This window comes from Mustela erminea, chromosome X, assembly GCF_009829155.1.
Source record: "Mustela erminea isolate mMusErm1 chromosome X, mMusErm1.Pri, whole genome shotgun sequence".
NCBI classification, from domain to species: Eukaryota; Metazoa; Chordata; class Mammalia; order Carnivora; family Mustelidae; genus Mustela; species Mustela erminea.
The window spans coordinates 41,792,223-41,815,163 of record NC_045635.1 but is presented as its reverse complement, the minus strand read 5'-3'; the positions used below and the strand labels follow the sequence as shown (position 1 = coordinate 41,815,163).

Sequence of the window (22,941 nt, the reverse complement as noted above, 5' to 3'; positions counted from 1 at the left end):
TGGGTGGGAGGTTGGGGTACAAGGTGGTGGGTATTATAGAGGGCACAGATTGCATGGAGCACTGGGTGTGGTGAAAAAATAATGAATACTGTTATGCTGAAAATAAATTAAAAATAAATTTTAAAAAATGCTTTAATAATAATTTTAAAAAAAGAATATATAGCTGTCAGGTCAAACTCATACCCCTCTCCGTGCCGCCCCCCACCTTGATCAGGTGGTAGTATCTGTCCTCTTGTTTTGCCACCAATCATCAGCCAGTAGTAATGCAACCTCTTGGACTTCTGGTGATTACTGATCCCAGGGCTGACCACCAGCCTCTCACAGAATACTCCAGGAATACTGGCCGGAGAGCTATGCTGAAATTTGCTGCTGCTACTGGAGCCACTCCTGTTGCCGGCTGCTTCACTCCTGGAACATTCACTAACCAGATCCATGCAGCCTTCCGAGAGCCCAGACTTCTCGTGGTTACTGATCCCAGGGCTGACCACCAACCTCTCACAGAGACGTCTTATGTTAACCTGCCGACCATTGCTCTGTGTAACACAGACTCTCCTCTGCGCTATGTGGACATTGTCATCCCTTGCAACAACAGGGGAGCTCGCTTTGTGGGTCTGTTGTGGTGGATGCTGGCCAGGGAAGTTCTGCGCCTGCGTGGTACCATTTCCCATGAACACCCGTGGGAGGTCATGCCTGATCTCTACTTCTACAGAGATTCTGAAGAGACTGAAAAGGAAGAGCAGGCCGGTGCTGAAAAGGCTGTGACCAAGGAAGAACTCCAGGGTGAATGGATGGCTCCAGCTCCTGAGTTCACGGCTACTCAGCCTGAAGTTGCAGACTGGTCTGAAGTCGCGCAGGTGCCCTCTGTGTCTGCTCAGCAGTTCCCTCTGAAGACTGGAGCACCCACTGCTCGGGCCACTGAATGGGTTGGAACAACCACTGAGTGGTCTTAAGCTGCTCTTCCACAAACGCAAACAAAATGGAAATAACGTTGATGGAAAATAAAGAGTTTGTAAAAGTCGAAAAAAAGTCAAGTACTCTACTATATTCATATTATTTTAAAGTGCCATTACCTCGCTATGTGCTAGAGATCCCTCTGAGAACTAACCTGCATTTGTCCATTTAACTCTTATAATTCTGCTAACTGCATATTATTTCTCCCACGTAATAGCTGGGGAAACTTGGGCACAGAGTTGATATTAACCTAAGACAGGGTTATTAACATGACCTGTGGGAAAGTGGCTGAGTCGGGATTTGAACGCAGGTCGATAGGGCTCCAAAGCCTAAACTCTCCCAAGCACTACGCTTCTCTGGAAAAAAAAAAAAACACAAAAACTAAGTTTTGGAATTATTATTCCTTAATACACCTGGGAGATAGTCGTACAGTGTTGCTAATCCACGTGTGCTGTGCGAACCAACAGCGTGATCTGGGAACATGGTAGAAATGAAGAATCTTGAGTCCCAATCCAGACCTCCTGAATAAAAACGAGCAATATCCTAAACAAAGATCCTCGGGGGTTTCAGGTGCACGGGTTGGAGAAGCGTTGGCTAGAATTCCGCTGTGCACCGCAAAGGGCTAGCAAATGAAAGGTTCCATTCCACGCACATACCCTGGAGCTCCTCCTGCTGGCAAAACACCTGTGTTTCAGCGCCCAGCGCCCCGCCCCCCGCCCTGGCCGGCCTGCATTTAGGCCTCTATCTCTGGCTCACTCATTTATTAAATCCATTCAACTATCTCGATACATAGCACTGAGGATTCATCAGTGAATGATCACAAACCAGAGCAAAAGTGGAGAATTTACATTCTATTGGTGGACGGCAGAAATTGGACTGATTGCAAATTATATGCTGGGTGGTGTTAAACTCTGTTTAAAAAACAAAGCAGGCTGAGGAAGTGAGGCGTCCAAGAGTATCGGTATAGAGAGGCAGGACTGATTCTGAGCCAGATAAGATAAAGAAATATCTTTCTGGGCAGAAAGACAAATAACCATCACACAGAGCACTATAAATTGAGACCTGATTTGCTAAAAAAAACAAAAAACAAAAAACTAAATCCCCAAAGCATTAGAAAGAACTAGAATGTAATGGTTTTACAAAATATCAGGAGAGATTTTTTTGATGTTGGTCTACTTTGACTTGCCCTAACTGAGAGGTGCTGGAGCCAGATAGTTCTTGACCCTTCCCATCTGCACAGGACAGAACTTGAGTCTCCTTTAAAGATGAAGGGGGGGCAGGACACTAACTGTCTAAAGAGTCACCATGCAAAAAATATCCTCTATCCTGGGTGGCTCAGTTGGTTAAACGACTGCCTTCTGCTCCACGCGTGATCCTTGGGTACTGGGAGCGAGTCCCACATGGGGCTCCCTTCTCTGCGGTGGGTGGCCTGCTTCTCCTTCTCCCTCTGCTGCTCCAACTGCTGGCACTCTCCTGCTCTTTTGTTGTATCAAATAAATAAATAAAACTTCTAAAAACAAACCCAAACAACCCATAAAAACCCCAAAACACCTTCTTACTGTTATCCCTTTCCTCATACTCATAATCTAGTCTAATCAAGAGAAAAGCGTCAGACATACCCAGATTGGGGGACATTCTACAGGACATCTGGCCAGTACTTCACAAGGCTGTCAAGATCATGAAAGACAAGGAGGGAGTGAGAATCTGTCACAGACCACAGGAGACTGAGGAGACATGACAACTAAATCCTGAATGGTACCTGGACTGGATTCTAGAACAGAAAAAGAACATCAGTGGAAAAAACTGGTGAAATCCAAATAAAGTTTTGAGTTTTGTTACTAGCAGTGTATCAGTTTGGGTTTATTTGCTTTTGTTTTGTTTCGTTTTAAATTCAATTAGCCAACTTATAGTACATCATTAGTTTCAGATATAGGGTTCAATAATTTATCAGTTGCATATAACACCCAGTGCTCATCCCATCATGTGCTCTCCTTAATAACCATCACCCAGTTCCCCCATCCCTCAACCCCCTCCCCTCCAACAACCCTGTTTGTTTCCTAGAGTTAAGAGTCTCTCATGGTTTGAGTCCCTCTCTGATGACCTCCCATTTAGTTCTCCCTCCCTTCCCCTACAGTCTTCTGCCGTGTTTCTTATATTCCACATATGAATAAAACCATACGATAATTGTCTTTCTCTGACGGACTTATTTCACTTACAGCACAATACCCTCTAATTCCATCCACATCAGTGTAAATGGTAAGTATTCATCCTTTCTGATGGCTGAGTAATATTCCATTGTGTGTGTGGGTGTATCACATCTTCTTTATCCATTCATCTGTTGAATAATTATTTCATTTTTGGAAAAATACCATGGAAATGCAAGATCTTAATAATGAGAGAAATTGGGTAAGGGATATACGGAAACACTTCCTACTATCTTTGCACCTTTTCTGTAAATCTAAAATGACTCCAAATTAAAGAATTTTTATCTTTTTTTAAAAGGTATTTTATTTACTTACTTGACACAGAGAGAGACTGTGAGAGAGAGAGAGCATAAACAGGAGGAGTGGCAGGCAGAGAGAGAGAGAGAAACAGGCTCCCCACCAAGGAAGAAGCCTGGTGTGAGGCTCAGTCCCAGGACACTGGCATCACGACCCAAGCCAAAGGTAGACGCCCAGCCCAACCGAATGAGCCACCCAGGTACCCCCTCCTTTTCTTTCTTTCTTTCTTTTTTAAGATTTTATTTATTTATTTGACAGAGAGAGACAGAGAGAGAGAGGGATTAAAAAAAATTTCAGTTCAAAGACTGGCAAAAGGTTGAAACTTGTTGAAGTTGAACGGTAAGTGCAAGACAGAGTTATTGTACTATTTTCTCCACTTTGATGTATATTTGAGATTATCCCTCATTAAAAAAAATTTAAAGAAAAATGAGCTCCTTCTGAACAAAGGGAGAGAAAAATCAACCTGAAAATAAAATGAAAAGGGAGAAATAACTACATGTAACATTTACTTTAAAAATGTATAGAGAGGTGCGTGGGTGGCTCAGTGGGTTAAAGCCTCTACCTTCGGCTCATGTCATGACCTCAAGGTCCTGGAATCGAGCCCCATGGGGCTCTTTGCTCAGCAGGGAGCCTGCTTCCCCCCGCCCCCTGCCTGGCTTTCCGCCTACTTGCGATCTCTCTCTCTGTCAAATAAATAAATAAAATCTTTAAAAAAAAGATGTATAGAATATTGTAAACAATTTCACATTAATTCAAAACTTAGCTGATATCATTGAATCTACATTAACATCATAGCATCACTAAAGATGGGATAACAGACATTATGTCTATCAACAAGAATACAAGACAATAGGAAGCCCACGATACCACACATGAAGCATGATAAAAAAAAATTAATTTAAATTTAATCCAGCATCCAGAGCTAGGTCACATTTACAAGAAATACCGAGAATGGAAAAACAAATTCAAAGACTCCATGATGAAAAAAGTCAGTTGAATCCAGGTTATGGGACATTCTACTAGACCTGATAACCAGAATTCTTTACAAAATCAATTTCATTAAAAAGTAGAGGAAACTGTTATGACTGGACACATAACAGCCGAATACAAGGTATGAACTTTTTTTCCCTATATCCCTGCCCTCTTTCCCCTGGATTATTTCAAAGCAAATTCCAGACACCCTATACTTTCTTCTTAGTTAGGTTTTATGTTACTCCTCCAAATAAGGGCACCTTTGAAAATAATATCATTACCACACCTAAAAAAATTATAATCCCAGATTATCAGCAAGTGTCTTAGGGTTCAAATGTCCCCATTTGTATTATACATTTTTAAATGAATGGTTTGAATCATGATGCAAATAAGTCTCACATGTTATAGTTGGTTGATATATTTCTTAAATTTCTTAATTTATGTACTCCTTATCCACCTCTTTTATCCCTCCTTGTATGTATTTGCTGATGAAAAGAGATAGTTTTGAAGACCTTCAATGAATGTATTTGGAATGGATTTCCAAACGCACCCCACAGTATTAGTTTATATGTTCCTCTGTTTTCTACATTTCTGGTCAATTGGTGGGTAGATCTATTGATAAGATTCTGATTCAATTTTTTGTCATTTATGTTATTTATGCTTCAGAGGTGGTGTGACCAACGTGCTTTCTTCAGGTTGGGATGTTAGGCTGTCTGTCATTTTTTGTGATTTTATTAGTAATTGGTGGTTATTGCCTAATAACACTAACTCACAATGGTTTACAAAATAATGATATTCTATCACTCTTCTTCACTTGTTATAAAAGTACTTTTATGAAGAAAGGCTTTCTCTCATCAACTGCTAGCTTTGATCAAAAATGATACAAAAAAGCAGAATAAATGTTTGATTCTTTCCCTGTATTTAAGCAAATTTTAAATTAATGAAATGGTTTATGAGCATTTCTAAATGTGACATAGGAGTTGTTTTTATATCAATATGAAATCCTGGATTTAAACATATTTAATGTGCTTTGAACCATTGCAGTTATCCCTAATGATGCTCAAATTGTCCCATCTTTCACCAGTGGAAGCTTCTTTAGTTGGTTTCTGAGTTATTTTGACATGACAATAGTAGTCTTTGAAAGCTTCCTAGCCAGCTGGAATAACATGATGGTCCGATACAATTTTATACACTTCCTTTTACAGTCATAAAATCACTCCCTGATTGCTTTTAGTGAGTAATGGTATATATAGGCTCCCATCCAGATACTGGGAATGCTCAAGGCCACTGCAATGACCATTGCTTCTAAGTCTTTTCCATAAACAGAGCTAGGAAATAACTACTTTTTTAACCATAAAAGACATCATGATTCACATTGATACTTGTTTATATTTTTTATCTTAATTTAAGTGTAGTAAACATATAGTGTTATGTTTTAGGTGTACAATATGGTGATTCAACACTTCCATATTTACTCAATGCATATCAGTTTAAGTGTACTCTTAATCCCCTTCACCTATGTCACCCATTCCCCCACCTACCTCCCCTCTGGTAACCATCAGTTTGTTCTCTATAATTAGGAGACTGGTTCTTGGTTTGTCTTTTGTTTCTTTCCTTTGTTCATTTGTTTTTTTCCTAAATTCCACATGGGAGTGAAATCATATTTGTCTTTCTCTGACTGACTTATTTCCCTTAGCATTATACTCTCTAGCTCCATCCACGTCATTGCAAATGGCAAGAGTTCATTCTTTTTATGGCTGAATACTATTCCATTGTGTGTGCATGCATGTGCGCACATGAGTGTGTGTGTGTGTGTGTGTGTGTGTGTGTGTATACCACTTTATCCATTCCTCTATCTGTGGACACTTGGGCTGCTTCCATAGTTTGGTTATTATAAATAATGCTGCAATAAATTTAGGAACGCATACATCCCTTTGAATTAGTGTTTTTGTATCTTTTAGGTAAATACCCAGTAGGCTGATTACTGGATCATAGAGTAGTTCTATTTTTAATTCTTGACGAACCTCCATACTGTTTGCCACAGTGACTGCATCAGAATTGCATTCCCACCTACAGTGTGCGTTCATTTTCCTCCACATCCCTGCCAACACTTTTTTCTTGTGTTGATTTGAGTCATTCTGACAGGGATGCGGTGATATTGTAGTTTTGATTTGCATTTCCCTACTAGTAAGTGATGTTGAGCATCTTTTCATGTGTCTGTTGGCCATTTATATGTCTTCTTTGGAGAAATGTCTGTTCATCTCTTCTGCTTATTTTTTTTTAAGATTTTATTTGTTTATTTGACAGACAGAGATTACAAGTAGACAGAGGGGCAGGCAGAGAGAGAGGAGGAAGCAGGCTCCCTGCTGAGCAGAGAGCCCGATGCGGGACTCGATCCCAGGACCCTGGGATCATGACCTGAGCCGAAGGCAGCGGCTTAACCCACTGAGCCACCCAGGCGCCCTCTTCTGCTTATTTTTAATTGGATTATTTGGTGGGGTTTTTTGGTGTGGAGTTTTATAAATCATTATATATTTTAAATACTAACTGATTATCGAATCATTTGCAAGTATTTCCTCCCATTCAGTGGGTTGTCTTTTAGTTTTATTGGTTATTTCCTTTGCTGTATGGATGTTTTTTGTTTGACGTAGTCCTAATAGTTTATTTTTGCTTTTATTTCCCTTGTTTTAGGAGACATATCTAGAAAAATGTTAAGACTGGTTTTGTGGGCTGATATGTGACCTATTCTGGGAAATGTTCCATGTACATTTGAAAAGAATGTGTATTCTGCTGTTTTAGAATGGAATGTTCTGAATGTACCTGTTATATCCACCTGAGTGTGTCACTCAAAGCCATTGTTTCCTTTTTTTATTTTCTGTTTGGATGATCTGTCCATTGATATAAGTGGGATGTTAAAGTCCTCTACTATTATTGTATTCTGGTTGATTAGTTCCTTTACTTTTGTTATTAACTGTTTTATGTATTTGGGTGCTCCCAAGTTGGGTGCATAAATATTTGTAATAGTTATATCTTCTTGTTGGATTGTTCCCTTATTAAGTATAAAGTGTCCCTCTTTGTCTCTTGTTGAGTCTTTTAAAAAAGTCTATTTTGTCCAAAGTAAGGATTGCAACCCCAGCTTTCTTTTGGAACTTGTTTTCATTTGTGGAACATAAGGAATAGCATGGAGGACATTAGGAGAAGGAAAGGGAAAATGAAGGGGGAGGGAATCGGAGGGACAGGTGAACCATGAAAGACTATGGACTCTGAGAAACAAACTGAGGGTTTTAGAGGGGAGGGGGCTGGGGGAAGTGGTTACCCCGGTGATGGGTATTAAAGTGAGCATGTATTGCCTGGAGCACTAGGTGTTATATGCAAACAATGAATCATGGAACACCACATCAAAAACTAATGATGTACTTCAATGTGGGAAAGGAATCCATCAAAATCCTTAAGGAGAACACAGGCAGCAACCTCTTCGACCTCAGCCACAGCAACTTCTTCCTAGGAACATCATCAAAGGCAAAGGAAGCAAGGGCAAAAATGAACTATTGGGACTTCATCAAGATCAAAAGCTTGCACAGCAAAGGAAACAGTTAAGAAAACCAAAAGACAACTGACAGAATGGGAGAAGATATTTGCAAACCACATATCAGATAAAGGGCTAGTATCCAAAATCTATAAAGAGCTTAGCAAACTCAAAACCCAAAGAACAAATAATCCAATCAAGAAATGGACAGAGGACATGAGCAGACATTTCTGCAAAGAAGACATCCAGATGGCCAACAGACACATGAAAAAGTGCTCCACACTACTTGGCATCAGGGAAATACAAATCAAAACCACAATGAGATCCCACCTCACACCAGTCAGAATGGCTAAAATTCACAAGTCCGGAAATGACAGATGCTGGCGAGGATGCAGAGAAAGGGGAACCCACAACCCACACTATTGGTGAGAATGCAAGCTGGTGCAACCACTATAGAAAACAGCATGGAGATTCATCAAAAAGCTGAAAATAGAGCTACCTAACAACCCAGCAACTGCATTACTGGGTATTTACCCTAAAGATACAAACGTAGTGATCCAAAGGGGCACGCGCACCCAAATGTTTATAGTAGCAATGTCCACAATAGCCAACCTATGGAAAGAACCTAGATGTCCATCAACATATGAATAGATAAAGAAGGTGTGGTATAATATATACAATGGAATACTATGCAGACATCAAAAGAAGTGAAATCATGCCATTTGCGACGATATGGATGGAACTAGAGGGTATTTATGCTTAGCGAAAGTCAATCGGAGAAAGACAACTATCATATGATCTCCCTGATATGAGGAAGTGGAGATGCAACGTGGGGGGTTTGGAGGTAGGAAAAGAATAAATGAAACAAGATGGGATCGGGAGGGAGACAAACTATAAGACTCTTAATGTCACGAAACAAACTGAAGGTGGCCGGGGGGGAGGTGGGTAGGGAGAGGGTGGTGGGGTTATGGACATTGGGGAGGGTATGTGCTATGGTGAGTGCTGTGAAGTGTGTAAACCTGGCAATTCACAGACCTGTACCCCTGGGGCTAATAATACATTATATGTTTATTTAAAAAAATAATAAAAAATCGTTAAAAAAAACTAATGATGTACTCTATGGTGACTAAGATAACATAATAAAAATAAATTTAAAAATAATAAAAAATAAGGATTTTATTTATTTACTTGAGAGAGGAGGGAGGGAGAGAGAGAGAGAACATGAGCATGGGGGAGAAACAGAGGAGGAAGAAGGGAGCCCGGTGTGGGGCTCAATCCCAGGACCCTGAACTGAAGGCAGATGTTTAACTGACTGAGCCACCCAGATGCATCCCCTGCTTTTTTTGACATCCATTTGCATGAGCAATGTTTCTCCATCCCCTCAATTCCAATGTGCAGATGTCTTTGGTCTGAAATGATGGGTCTTGCTTTTTTTATCCATTCCATTACCTGATGTCTTTTAATGGTTTGCAAAGCCTAAAATATTTATTCTCTCATCCTTTTACAGAAAAAAGACCACAGAGGATTGTTTAGAATATTTAATTCCATACATTAAATATATGGCTTCATTACTAACATTCTATATAGTACCTGACTAAATTATGCCCATTATCTATTAGAATCAAGTTATAAAGATACAGTCATAATTTAGTCTGATTAGCATGAATTCAGCAGACTAATTAATAATAGTTCAGAAAGCATATATTTCTACTATATATTATACACAATCATCATTGCACTATATGCCTGTGATTCTAAATAATCCTTTCGTATCATCCATAAACAAATTTGTTTTCAAAGGTGGTTTGGCAGTAATCCAAAATATTTTACTTTATAAAATCAAACGTTCATTATTTTTAGGGGCACCTGGGTGGCTCAGTCGGTTAAGCATCCTACTCTTGATTTCAGCCCAGGTCTTGATCTCAGGATTGTGAGTTCAAGTCCCATTTCTGTATTTTCTCCCCAGTATTGGCTTCCCCTCATACCTGTCAACTCCAGCCAAATGGAGATGAGCCTCTCTGATTCCTCTTCTAGAAAGGACTCATTGCCCGGCTGTAAGAAGTGTGGTTACTTGAGAGACTCCAGTTAGCTCTGCTGGGCTTCATCTCAGCTTTAGCACTAAGGGCCTGCTATTCTCAGGGCTGTCTCCAGCCTATGACTGAGCAATGAGGGGGTTCAAAGGGCTAGGTGGGACTCCTCTAACAGTGAATCTTTGCTCTGGAGCTCTATGTTGGGCTAGCGGCAAGTCTGTCAGGTTGACATCATGGTCTGAAGCTCCCACTGCTCAATCCTGCTTCCCCACTTTGCTTTCACAGGTGCCCAATACACTTGCACTTCTAATTCCATGTCAGTATCTTCTTCCTGTGACACCAACAGTGTATTACATATCCTTCTGGTCTTTTCCAACTTGATACATGAAAAACAGCATTTCACAGGTTTTCTTTGGCATTTCACTATGACTGAGGATGAACATATTGTCACATATTTAGAAGTGATCTGCGTATCTATGAATTGTCTCTGTCCTGTTTCTTTTAAACTGGTGGGCTTTTATATTGATTTGCAGGAGCACGTTATTGATTGCATCTGTTGCAAATTTTTCTTTGCAACTTGCCATTTGGCTTTAAGGTTTTTAAGGTTAATGGAGCATCCAGTAATTTTATGAACACAGTGTATCAATACTTTCACGACTTCAGAATTTTATGGCATCACTACAAAGGATTTCAGTCTAAGATAATAAATACTTTACCATTTTTTCCTTCTCACGCACTGATGGTTCCATTTTTATATTTAAATCTTTAATCCACCTGGCATTTATTTTAGTGTAGGAAGTAAGGGAGAGTTCTAATTTTATTGTTTCCTGGAGAATGGCATGAAATATTTCCTTCTGCTGATGAACTGGCATGTTTTCCTCGTGGACGATACAAATAATGTAACTGACTCCATTTCCCCTTTTGCTATTGTTGTAGAAAGATCAGAGACAAATTCACAAGCACACAAGTGAATTTCATACCAACATCCCAATTTTCCTTGATGTCAATTTTCTATCTGTTTGTGTTTTTTGTGATCCTCCCTTTATTTTTCAATTTTATGAGATGTATTCTTACCAGGTTCCAAGTATCCAGTGGAAAATAAAATAGGGAGTAAATGAATACATAAGCTCTAACTCAGCTGGGCCTCAGTCATTTCTTGCTCTTCCTTCCCTGTGGGTAGGAAGCTGGCTGGGAGAGAGAGAAAATACAAATGGAGATGAGAGACACGGTCTGACACGGTCTGCCTCACCTCTCCCAGAAGCACCAGGCTGGAAACGCCCACCCATGAGCCAGGTAAGAGGTCACCAGTGGAAGCTTGGGAGGCCCACATGCTTAGAGTACCAACGTATGTACTGGTGACTGGCAGAGTTGTACAGATATGACATGATTGGGGCTGGAAAACCTCTCCTATTAAAGTCCAGATAGTAAATACTTCAGGATCTTCGGGCTATCTGGTCTCTTTGGCAACTACTTTGCCAATAACAAGCACGAAAGCATCCACAGACAATAAATAAGCAATTGAGTATAGCTGTGTTCCAATAAAACTTTACTATTTGACACTAAAGTCTGAACTTTATGTACTCTTCAAACATCACAAAATATTCTTCTTTTTACTTTTTCAAGCATTTAAAATAGGGAAAACCATGTTCTTAGATTTCAGGCTGTAAAAAAAAGGGTCAGAAACCCTCGATGCAGAGCTTAGATGAGCAAGTTTGTTATTGGGAATATGTGTATCATTGTTAATGCTTGATTGTCAATGCAGTGACCTCCTTTAGATCAATAATTCTACGTCTAGAAATTTATTACAAGGAAATAATCACGGTGGTACACAAAAATCTGAAAGCAAAGACTTATTCCATCCTGGATTATAACAATGAAAAAAATTGGGACACATCCAAACATCCAATAACAGAGGAGTGGCTCAAAAATCTGAGGCCATCCAAAACATGGAATGTGATGAAGCCATGTCAATTATCGTGTGGCTCAAAAAGAGAGAAAGCAAATGCGGTCAAATATTAACATTTGTTGAGTCTAAATGCAGGCTCTATGCACTGCCAACTTCTCTGTAGTTTTAAAATGTAAAAATAAAGTTGGGTACATGGTTTTAGAAGGTAAAAAATGAGGGCACCTAGGTGGTTCGGCATCTGCCTTGAGCTCAGGTCATGATCCCAGGGTCATGACTCCCAGATCATGAGCCCAAGTTGGGCTCCCTGCTCAGCTGAGAGTCTCCTTCTCCCTCTGCACCTCCCCCTGCTGGTGCTCTCTCTCTGTCTCCCTCCCTCTCTCTTAAATAAATAGAATCTTTAAAAAAAAAAGTTAAAAATGTTGTTGTGAAATATAAGTTAATAGGCTTGCACGGACTCATCTCCAGCTCATCAGAATTCTGTGTTCTTTTGTGTTAAATAAAGATAATAAACATAACACTCTTTTTTCCCCACAGGAAAATGGTATAGATTAACTCAATAATACTTGTCTACCTACCTGGTGTCTGTTTTGGTCATACCAAATGTAATTCTAACTATATGAAACATGAGAAGATTTTTTAAAAGATTTTATTTATTTATTTGACACAGAGAGAGAGATCACAAGTAGGCAGAGAGGCAGGCAGAGAGGGTTGGGGCGGGGGGTTGGCAAGCTCCCTACTGAGCAGAGAGCCCGATGCAGGGCTCAATCCCAGGACCTTGAGCTCATGACCTGAGCCAAAGGCAGAGGCTTAACCCACAGAGCCCCCCAGACGCCCCTGAAACATGAGATTTAAAAAAAAAAACCACATTTTAAAAAATCACGTTTCCTTTACAAGCATCTTGTTCTAAGGGCAAAGAAAAGCTTGACTTGCTTAGGTTTTGAGCATTTGAAAGAAAAACTTGATTTTACATGGGAAACACACAAATTATCTGAGAAGACTTCCTGGTAGAAAGGTGTTCTCTAGGCCCTATAAGCGGAACAGCATTTGAGGGATCTGGCCATCTGGGTTCTCCCTTCAGACTCAGCCTCCACTTCCTGGGTTTGATGCTATTATTTGAAAATCTAACATGGGAAAATAAATTCATTAACTTGAGTGCGTACAAATAAATAAAAAGTTTACATATTTAAATAATGACATAGGAACTATTTCTAACTACAGAACAGAGCACTTGAGCAGAGGACTTGAGCGATCTTGAGCAGAGGACTTCAGCGACCCTCCAGTCGCCGCTTTTCTTAAACGAGGTAATAGACATAGTGTGTTGTCGGTATCTGCTTGAAACTTAGTTATGGATTGCAAACTGCAAAACTGGAGTTATCGAAGACGAGTTTCAGAAAATCTGTCTCCGTTTAAATTTTTTTTTTTTAATGCTCACATTCTTTCCTATTACCGGGAGTCAAACCCAAATCTCCCGCCTGAAAAATCAAAATCACAGCGATAGTTCACAGGGAGGTACACTCCCTTTTACAAACCAGAACCATAATCAATTTTTGCCCGCCTGCTTTCAAAGCTCTGACTTTTAAATACTAAACGATTTACTTTCTTTACCTCTACCTGCGCGACCCGCCTCGCGCAAAACCTGCCAGATCCCAATAAAGTCCGCCCCCGCGAGCCACTTACTCCCCAGAGGCTCCGCACGTCTCCCTGTTCCCACGCTCTGCGGTCGCGCGTACTCTCTTCGGATTCCCTGAAGCCCCGCCCTTCTCTCCTCCGCGTTCAGCCCTTTAGAACCGCCTTCCCCACCTGACTATTTGGTTGGCCAGCGCCCTTGTCATACGTCATTCTCCCGCGCCACCCGGAAGCCACGGTTTATAGAAACGGTTCTTATTGCCGGCGGCTCTAAGGTGAGGGCCGCGTTTGGGTGTCCCTGGGTGGCCGAGTTCCAGTGTTGGGAGGGGCAGAAGGCAGAACCCCCTGGCAGGAGCCAGACGAGCCCACTCCCGCTGTTGAGAGGGTGCAGATGTACTGTGCCGGAGGGTAAACAGAGTGGTCAGCGTGGTCTACCCCCTCCCGATTCCTCAGGAGCCCATCATGGCGACGCCCCCTAAACGGCGGGCGCTGGAAGCCACGGGGGAGAAAGTGCTGCGCTACGAGGCCTTCATCTGTGACGTGCTACAGCGGGACCTGCGGTGAGTGACAGCGTGGAGGGCCTGGCGTGTGGAACGTTCCACGTGGGGGGCGGGGCGTTCGAAGTCAGGGCCTAGCCTTCTGATTGGTGGGGGAGGCGTTTGGCGTCCGACCCCGTGCGCGGATCCGGCGAGAAGGAGGGGCGACATCCGGGGTGCGACTTGGGCTGGGAGGTGGCGGTCTTAGTAGAGGGTGCGTCCGCGCAAGAGCGGCCTCCCATCTCACTTACAGGTTGAGCTAGAGTCCAAAGCGGGAGTTCTCAGGTTCGAATCCATGGCCATTTCGCCATCCGTGTGAAGACGTTGTACCCTGACTCGCCTTTCATTGCCTCACTTTTCTTATCTGTGAAATGGGAAAATTGATGGAACCTTCTTGATGGGGTGGTTTTGAGTTTTTAATGTGTTCAGTGCTTGTAAAGGATTTAACATGGATACTACGGGCTCAGTGAGTATGAAAATTATTACTATCATTATTAATCTGAGCAAGAAGTAGAGTGTCCAAAAGTAGGATAATGAACATCCTAAAAGGGATGGAAGATTTTTTTTTTTTTCACAGTGAGAATGGGACACTTTTTTTTTCTTTTTTAGAATGGACATTCTGATTGGAGGGAGGTATTGGGAGTAGAGTGTGATAATAGAACTAATAAATAGTAGCTAATACATACATAGGGCTTACTATTTGGTTAGGCACTCCTATAAGTACTTTGTAGTAAACACTCGTTTAATTCTCCTAATGCCTCTGAGGTAATACTTGTGATCCCTTTCCTATAGATAGGGAAATTGAATCCTAAAGAGGTTATTTAATTGCCAAAGTCACACAGCTAGTAAAAAAGGGGAGCCTGGTTCAAACCCAGGCAGTCTGACCCACAATTCAAATCTTAACTTCTGCACTGAAATGCTTCTTTAGAGCATGGCAACATGAGGGTCTCGGTGATAAATTGAGGTATTCTGAAAGGGCCAGGGCTTCCCTTTGGTCACTGTTGTCCTCTTGCCCCATCAGAAAAGTGCTGGACCATCGCGACAAGGTATATGAGCAGCTGGCCAAATACCTTCAACTGAGAAATGTCATTGAGCGACTTCAGGTAAAAACACCAAGGTTAGGTACCATTTTGGTGTGTGTGGGCAAGGGAGGGGGATGGGAGGAGAGACCCCAGACCAAAATCTGTCAGCTGACCTGAAAGTTGACCACTGACCCCTACCTCTTTTTCCCTGGCCTCACAGGAAGCTAAGCCCTCGGAGTTATATATGCAGGTGGATTTGGGCTGTAACTTCTTCGTTGACACAGTTGTGTGAGTGTCTACCTGCCCCTCTGAGCCCACAGGGCTCAGCTTCCCCCTTCCTTCATTCAACAAATATTTTTTTGAGTACTTGCTATGTACCAGACGTTGCGCTGGGTGCTGGGGATATGACAGTGAATCAAATAGGACAAAATCCCCGCCTTCCCAGAGCTCCAGTTTGGGTAAGGTGGGAGGAGTGGACTGAAAAAAAAAATCTTTAGTAGGCTATATGGTATGCTAAACAGTGATAAGGACTTCCCCCACTTCCTCTAATGATTGTTTCCTCAGCTCAGACACTTCACGAATCTATGTGGCCCTTGGATATGGTTTTTTCCTGGAGTTGACACTGGCAGAAGCTCTCAAGTTCATTGATCGTAAGAGCAATCTCCTCACAGAGTAAGTCCATCCTATGAGGATAGTGTCTAAAATACCATCATTTGCAACACCCTTTTCCCTTTCCCCATGGCTCCCTGGGATGAGACTTCAGGGGCCATTTCCCCTCCTCCTCAGGGCTAGGGCTGAGGGAAGTGGAGAAACAAAGCTTAGCCCCAAGTATAGCACATAGTAACCACTCAATAAATAAATGGTCTTTGTATTGTTCGTTCACCACATTTGTTGGCTCTCTGTTCTGTGTCAGGCTCTGTACTTGGCAGTGGGGAGGTAGCAGTGAACAAGACAGAAGGGTTCCTTGAAGGTCTAATTTTGACCAGATCCAGGAGGTTTTGGCCTATAAATCAGTAACAGCGAGACAAATTACCTCTGAATTCACCTCCTACTAATTTTCCTGCTCATTCACTGTACTCTCACCACACTGACCTTCCCGGGCTTCTTGAAACACCCTCAGAATGATCCCACCTGAGGGTGACTGCAGTGGCTGTGCTCTCTGCCAATAACACACTTTTCCAAAGTGCATACATGGCTTCTTTTCTCCTCAGTTTGAGTCTTTCTTAAATGTCACCTCCTCAGTGAAGCCTTCTGTAACCTAACTTGAAAATTGCAACCTCTGGGGGTGCCTGGGTAGCTCAGTTAGTTGAGCATCCGACTCTTGGTTTCAGCTCAAGTCATGATCTCGGGGTCGTGAGACAGTGCCCCACATCAAGCTCTGGACTCAGCGGGAAGTCTGCTTGGAAATTCTTTCCCTCTCCCTCTGCCCCTCCCCACTCACTTTATCTCTCTCTCTCTCTCTCTCTGGGTAAAATCTTTAAAAAAAAATTGCAACCCCTGGCACTGCTCATTCCTCTCTCTTGTTCTACTTATGACCTCTTAATGTTTACTGTATAATTTAGTTCTTTCTAAAATCCATTGCCTTCGCCCATTAAGGGGAATAGATTGTCTATACCTTCAAGAGACCAGAGTAGTACATAGCATTCAGTAGGCATTCTATGTTTATTGAATGAATTTAAAAGGGTATGCCGGAACCAGATGGAAGGGGGGGATTGAAGCAGATCTCTGGTGGTGGAGGGGAAGGTAATGTGGGGAGAAAGTGTGAGCTCCAGTTGAGTTTAAGGCTTTGTGCAGGGAAGGGAAATTGGGAGTGTGGATGAGAGGTTTGAAATGTAGCTAGGGAAGGCTTTCCAGGGGGAAATGACATTTGAGTCTCTCGGTTGTGTGAACAAGCCGTGGGGCTATTTCTGGCAAGGGGACCACATGTGACTGCCACATTTGCAGAATTGCTAAGAGAGGCAAACATGCCAGGAGAGGGAACACCGAGCAATATACTTAGATGAATACCATCTTACAAGAGTGAATATCACTTATCTAAAATGGTTAAATTTTTCCTACATTCATTTCTTCCAGACTTGGGTAGGAAATTTTTCCTACATTCATTTCTTCCAGACTTGTCTCTCTCAGGGTTTTAGTAATTCTTCTCTTTTCAAACCACTCCAAGGTTTCAGTGTTAGTAGACCCGAAAGAGCCTCAGATCTGCTGAGATTTATAAATCTCAGTGATCAGACCAGTTGGTGAGGGGGTCAAGGGGCCTGCTCTCATGGGCCAACATGAGACCAACCACGTGGTCTCATCGTGGCCAATGGACCACAAGTTCTGAACTAGTGGTCATTTAGGCCACATCCATTTTTTATAACAAAACTTTCCTGTTCTGTGACAGGACTTCTGATACTTTCAGATAGAGATTTTAATTTTTTTTAAGATTTTTTTTTTTATTTGAGAGAGAGAATGAGAGAGAGAGAGCTTGAGAAGGGGGAGGGTCAGAGGGAGAAGCAGACTCTCAATAAGCAGGGAGCCTGATGCGGGACTCAATCCGGGGACTTCAGGATCATGACCTGAGCTGAAGGCAGTTGCTTAACCAACTGAGCCACTCAGGCGCCCCGAGATTTTAATATTTTGAGACTTGATGTATTTACCAAAAATATATTTACATGGTCAGTGCCTGCCCCCCTTGTCTGTCTTTTTGATATATTTATCTGGTTTACTAGTGTCATGAGAAATGTGATTCGCTCTCTTATTATTTTATTATAATTAGGAGGGCTTCCTAGAAGCTTAATCTTTCTAGGAGATGAAGATTTGAGTCTGGGTAGCTCGCTGTCCTCTTTAAAATACTTTGTTCTGGGCGCCTGGGTGGCTCACTGGGTTTAGCCTCTGCCTTCAGCTTGGGTCGTGATCCTGGAGTCCTGGGATTAAGTCCCACATCGGGCTCTCTGCTTTTGCGGGGAGCCTGCTTCCCCCTCTTTCTCTGCCTGCCTCTCTGCCTACTAGTGCTCTCTGTCTGTCAAATAAATTTTTAAAAATCTTTTTAAAAAATACTTTGTTCCTTGGGACACACTTGGAACTAACTTTCTTTCAGGTTATTGTATGCAGCCAAAAAGACGGTCAGTCCTTATTTTTAGCATATTTCTTTGGGGAGTGGGAGGATCAGGTCTGTGTGTGTATTCTTTCCTGATTACACAGAAAAGAGTACACGTCCACAAACGTGTAACTGTAGAAGAGACAGATTAAGGGCACCTGCTGGGCTCAGTAGGTGGAACATGTGACTCTTAATCCCAGGGTTGTGGGTTCAAGTCCCACACTGGGTGTAGAGACTGCTTAAAAATAAAATCTTTTTAAAAAGAGAGAGAAGAGACAGTAACCATTTGACTGTTAACACTGCCTTACATATTGAAACAGTAGCAAAAAACTAAACATCTCTCATTTGTGTTACAACTAGCCTTTGGTGGACTTTGTATTTCCCTCCTTTTTAAAAAGTGTTGCAGCTCACAGCCTTTCCTAGACCAGGCTTGTACCATTAATTTTGTTCTCTTTATGGATGTTCCTATTGCCCTTAGAAGCTGATCAGTTTCATTACTCTGTTCTTTGAGTAGTAACCCTGATATTCTTGAAAGCATTCTTGCTCTCTGGTAAAAATACCATGCTTCACTGGTTTCTTGTCTTTAAACATATATTCAACCGTCTCCTGAGGACTTCAGGCACCTTTGCATGGAGTAGCCATTCAGTCATTCATTCAATATACTTTGGTGCATACTATGGGCCACACACAGTTTGCATCCTGGAGATACAGCAGGGAACAAAGCAGACCAGTCTCTGTTCTCTGCCCTTACATAGCTTACATTCTAGGCAGGGGAGCCAGACAATAAAAAATAAGTAAATGATGTAGTATGTCACAGGTTGGCAGTGCTACAGAGAACAGCAGGGAACAAAGAGAAGAAACATTGCCTGGGAAAAATTTTTTTGTATGATGATTTTTTTGTATGATGACCATTACCAATTAGTCTTATTGTGATGATCCCTTCACAGTGTATACAAATACCGAATCATTATGTTGTTCCCTTGAAACTAATGTTACATGTCAGTTATACTTTAATAATTAAAAAAGGGATGGGTGCCTGGGTGGCTCAGTCGGATAAGCTGCCCCACTCTTGATTTCAGCTCCGATCATGATCTCAGGGTCCTGGGACCAAGCCCCACGTCGGGCTTTGTGCTCAGTGGGGAGTCTGCTTGAGGTTTGTCTCTCTCCCTCTCCCTTTGCCCCTCCTCCACTCTCTCTCTCTCAAATAAATAAATCTTTAAAAAAATTTAAAAAGGAAATGAAACACTGCCTAGGATGGGGTGGTTGTAATTTTTTTAAAAATTCTATTTATTTATTTGACAGAGATCACAAGCAGGCAGAGAGGCAGGCAGAGAGAGGGGGAAGCATGCTCCCTGCTGAGCAGAGAGCACGATGTGGGGCTCGATCCCAGGACCCTGGGATCATGACCCGGGCTGAAGGCAGAGGCTTTAACCCACTGAGCCAACCAGGCACCCCGGGCGGTTGTAATTTTAAATAGAACGCAGGGAGCTGCCATTATCTGAGAGGGAGATGATAGAGAAAGAGCAGATTTAGAGAGAAAGACCCAGGAGTTCAGCCTAGACCCGTTAAGTATGAGGTGCTTATTAAACGCTGAAGTGGAGTTTTTGAAGATGTAGTTAAAACTCCCAAGGCTGGAGTTCAGGAGAGGGGTCTGGACTGAAAATATAAATTTGGGAGATAGTGATACATAAACGGGTTCATAGTGCTGTATTTTTCCCCCCAATTTAATCTTCTGTGTTGTTACCTTCTACTTTCCTTATCTAGTTTGCCTAAAACTGATTTCTACTTTGATGGATAGTTCAGCAAAATAAAATATACATTCCTTATCACAGTTTCAAGACCCTGCACGATCCAGCCACTTCCTACCCCTCGGACCTCCTCTCATACCACTTTCCTTCCACCATTCACTTAATTCCTAACACTCTGACTTCCTGACTGCTCTTTCCTGCATCTTGGCCTTTTTGAGGAAAAGACCCTATCTTACTATATTACTTACTCATTCTTCATTCTTCAGAAGGGCCTTCCTTGATCCTTTCTATCAATTAGGATTCTTTTGGGTGAGACTGATCCCAGTCAGCCCAGAAGATATAAGGAACTGACTGGTTTCTGTACTCAACAGTCACGGGCCAGAGTGGTTTCCGGCAATTCCAGCTTTGCAGTTGCTTAGGCCTGAGCATCCTTCGTGAGTCGTCTCTCTCTCTCTCTCTCTTTCTCTCATACCTGACATCCAACCGTTTGGTAAATCCTGTTGATTCTGCCTTCAGAATATATTCCAAATCCAGTCACTGATCACCTCAGCTGCTGACAGTGGTCTGAGTCTCCCTCTCTCACCTAGGCTATTACAGTAGCCTTCTCACTGGACTTCGGCTTCCACACTAGCTCTCCTTATCCCCAGTTCTCCATACTGCAACCAGGTGGATCCACCGAAACCCTAGTCAGCAGAGCCCCTGGTGGTTCAGTGGGTTAAGCGTCTGCCTTCAGCTCGGGTCATGATCTCAGTGTCCTGGGAACGAGTCCCACATCGGGCTCCCTGTGTAGTGGGTGGTCTGCTTCCTTCTCTCCCTCTGCCCCTCCCCCTGCTCATGCACTCTCTCTCAAATAAATAAATAAAATCTTAAAAAAAAAAACCCACCCAACTTTGTCAGTTCACATCCCTTCTCTGATTACAAGCTTCCCTTGGCTCCCATCTCACTTAGAGTAAAAGTCAGAGCCTTGTGGCTTTCACCTGATCTGCCTGCCCAGCTTACCTCTCTGACCTCACCTCCTACCACACCCCCTTCACTTATTCTTCTTCAGCCACACCAGCCTCTTTGCTGTGCTTCAGACATGCCACGTACACCCCCACCTCAGCATCTTGCCATGTGCTGGCCCTTGTGTCTGGGACTTTCATCTTCCATCTGTCCACATGATTCACGTGTTTAAGTCTTGACTCAAGTGCTTCTCAGTGCAGCCGTTTGTAAGTACCCTCAGAATTAGCAGGCCCCACTCCTGCACTCCGTATCCTCTCCCATCATTTAACTTTTTCATTCTGCTTACAACCATCCAACATATTCTTGGTGTTACTCTATCATTCGTCCCTCTTAATGAGAGCTCGAGCTCTGGAAGACCGAGATTTTTGTCTGTTGTGTTTGCTGTTCTCTCCCCAGTACCTAAAATTGCCTGGCATAGAGTATGGATTCAGTAAATGTCTCCGAGTTAGTGCAGTCCAGAGGGTGGCTAGGCGTTTGTGCACAGGAGCAGGTCAGGCAGCAACGTGTCCTACCACCTGTCACAGGAGGTAGGTAGTTCTCGAAGTGATGTGGAAGCATCATTCTCATGAGCGTTAAGTGGGGCCCACTTCGCTCTTTCTTGTTTCTTTTCTCCAGGCTCAGCGACAGCCTCACCAAGGACTCCATGAATATCAAGGCCCATATCCACATGTTACTAGAGGTGAGAGCAGCTCAGCCCACTCTTAGACTCTGTCTCCAGATGTGTTCAGGGTGCTGTGACCTGAGGAAGGGAGAGAGCCAGGGACTGGAAGGACCATCTTTCTCTCTAAGCTGAAGCCAAGCTGGAGCCAGGCTGGCTCTGAGGGAGGGGAGGTCACAGCAAGCCTGTGTGGAGGCCCAGACCCAGTCTCTGCTCAGTGCCTTCTGTCCTCTTTTTCAGGGGCTTAGAGAACTACAAGGCCTGCAGAATTTCCCGGAGACACCTCACCATTGACTTCTTCCCCGCTTCCTCAGACATTAAAGAGCCTGAATGCCTTTGAGTCACATGGCCCTTTTTTCCCTACCTCAACCCCTGCTGTTTGCTGAAGGTGCCCTGTTTCTAAAGCACAAAGTTACCAGGAGCCCTAGAGATATAGTCTCTGTGTGGAACCTATAAAGTAACCTTGAAGTCCCGCCTCCAGCCTGTTGCCTGGCAACATTTGCCACTTGGCTTTCCACTCTGCCCTCTCTTCCGTTGTCTTGGCAACCTGGGCCTCCCACCTGACCTTCTCTTTTTTCTATTTCTTTTCCTGGACATAACTCTTAACTTGTCTTAGAGAATGGGCCGATTCAGGGTGGAGGTTTGTAACCAAGACAATCAGACTTTCCCTCCTGGCCCAAAGGTTTATCCTTCTCCCCCACCTCAATCGTGACTGGGGTGTCTTACGTTACACCCACGCTCGCCTCGGCCCAACTTTGGCCTCGCCCCGCTTCTAAATAGTTCTAGGTTCCACCAAGGGCTGCAGAACCGCATCCCGCCCTCCTCGGTCCGGCCCCTATTTTAGGTTGAGTCCAGCTTTCGCCAGTCAACACAGAGCCAAGTTCCGCCCCTTTCTAACTGACTGCTGCTCACCGCTGACCTCGTAGGCATTTAGTTTCCGCCGCTCAACGCTCCTTTGCGTGCCTGGCGGCTGTCCAAACCTCCTACCTGGGCTCGGTTCTAAACTCGTCTTTTCTAGCCAATCACGATAGAGTTATCCTGCCCACCTACGCACGGCCCAGACCCAACCCCCTCCTTGCCTGCTGCTCCGCCCGCTTCCATACAAGTCCAGCTTCCGCTGAGCGGCGTGGAGTACAGCACCGCCCCGTTGGTGTTTTGGCAGCTGTCTGGAGTCCCTCATCCACCAATCAACAGGAAGCAGAGTCCATCCGCCCCTGTCCTCAGAGGCTGTCTTTCGTATAGGCCAATTGTGAGGCAGGCGCCCCCAGGATCTTGTCAATCGCCCACGGGCTGTCAGGCTTGAGCCAATCAGCGTGAAGCACCGGCGGGTTCCCGCACGCCCGCTCTGGATGCAAGCGGCCATCTGCGGTCCATCAGTTCCCCT

At 43.2% G+C, this 22,941-nt stretch overlaps 2 protein-coding genes and 1 long non-coding RNA gene across 3 annotated transcripts; 2 read left to right on the top strand and 1 right to left on the bottom strand.

Annotated features, from left to right (window-relative positions):
* The first annotated feature begins 263 nt into the window (after nt 1-263).
* On the top strand, nt 264-1,026 carry LOC116582239 (40S ribosomal protein SA-like). The gene has a single exon (XM_032329690.1). The coding sequence runs from the start codon at nt 264-266 to the stop codon at nt 948-950; it is 687 nt and encodes a 228-aa protein (XP_032185581.1). The 3' UTR covers nt 951-1,026.
* A 1,311-nt stretch (nt 1,027-2,337) lies between these two features.
* LOC116582612 lies at nt 2,338-13,967 on the bottom strand. The gene is made up of 3 exons (XR_004282472.1): nt 13,564-13,967; nt 9,936-11,168; nt 2,338-2,722 (listed from the first exon to the last, which is right to left on the bottom strand). It is a non-coding gene; the product is annotated as an uncharacterized LOC116582612 (long non-coding RNA).
* UXT (ubiquitously expressed prefoldin like chaperone) lies at nt 13,687-21,897 on the top strand. The gene is made up of 7 exons (XM_032330200.1): nt 13,687-13,787; nt 13,966-14,072; nt 15,070-15,151; nt 15,291-15,358; nt 15,635-15,742; nt 21,515-21,578; nt 21,798-21,897. The coding sequence occupies exons 2-7, from the start codon at nt 13,975-13,977 to the stop codon at nt 21,849-21,851; spliced, it is 474 nt and encodes a 157-aa protein (XP_032186091.1). The 5' UTR covers nt 13,687-13,787; nt 13,966-13,974; the 3' UTR covers nt 21,852-21,897.
* Nucleotides 21,898-22,941: the final 1,044 nt, after the last annotated feature.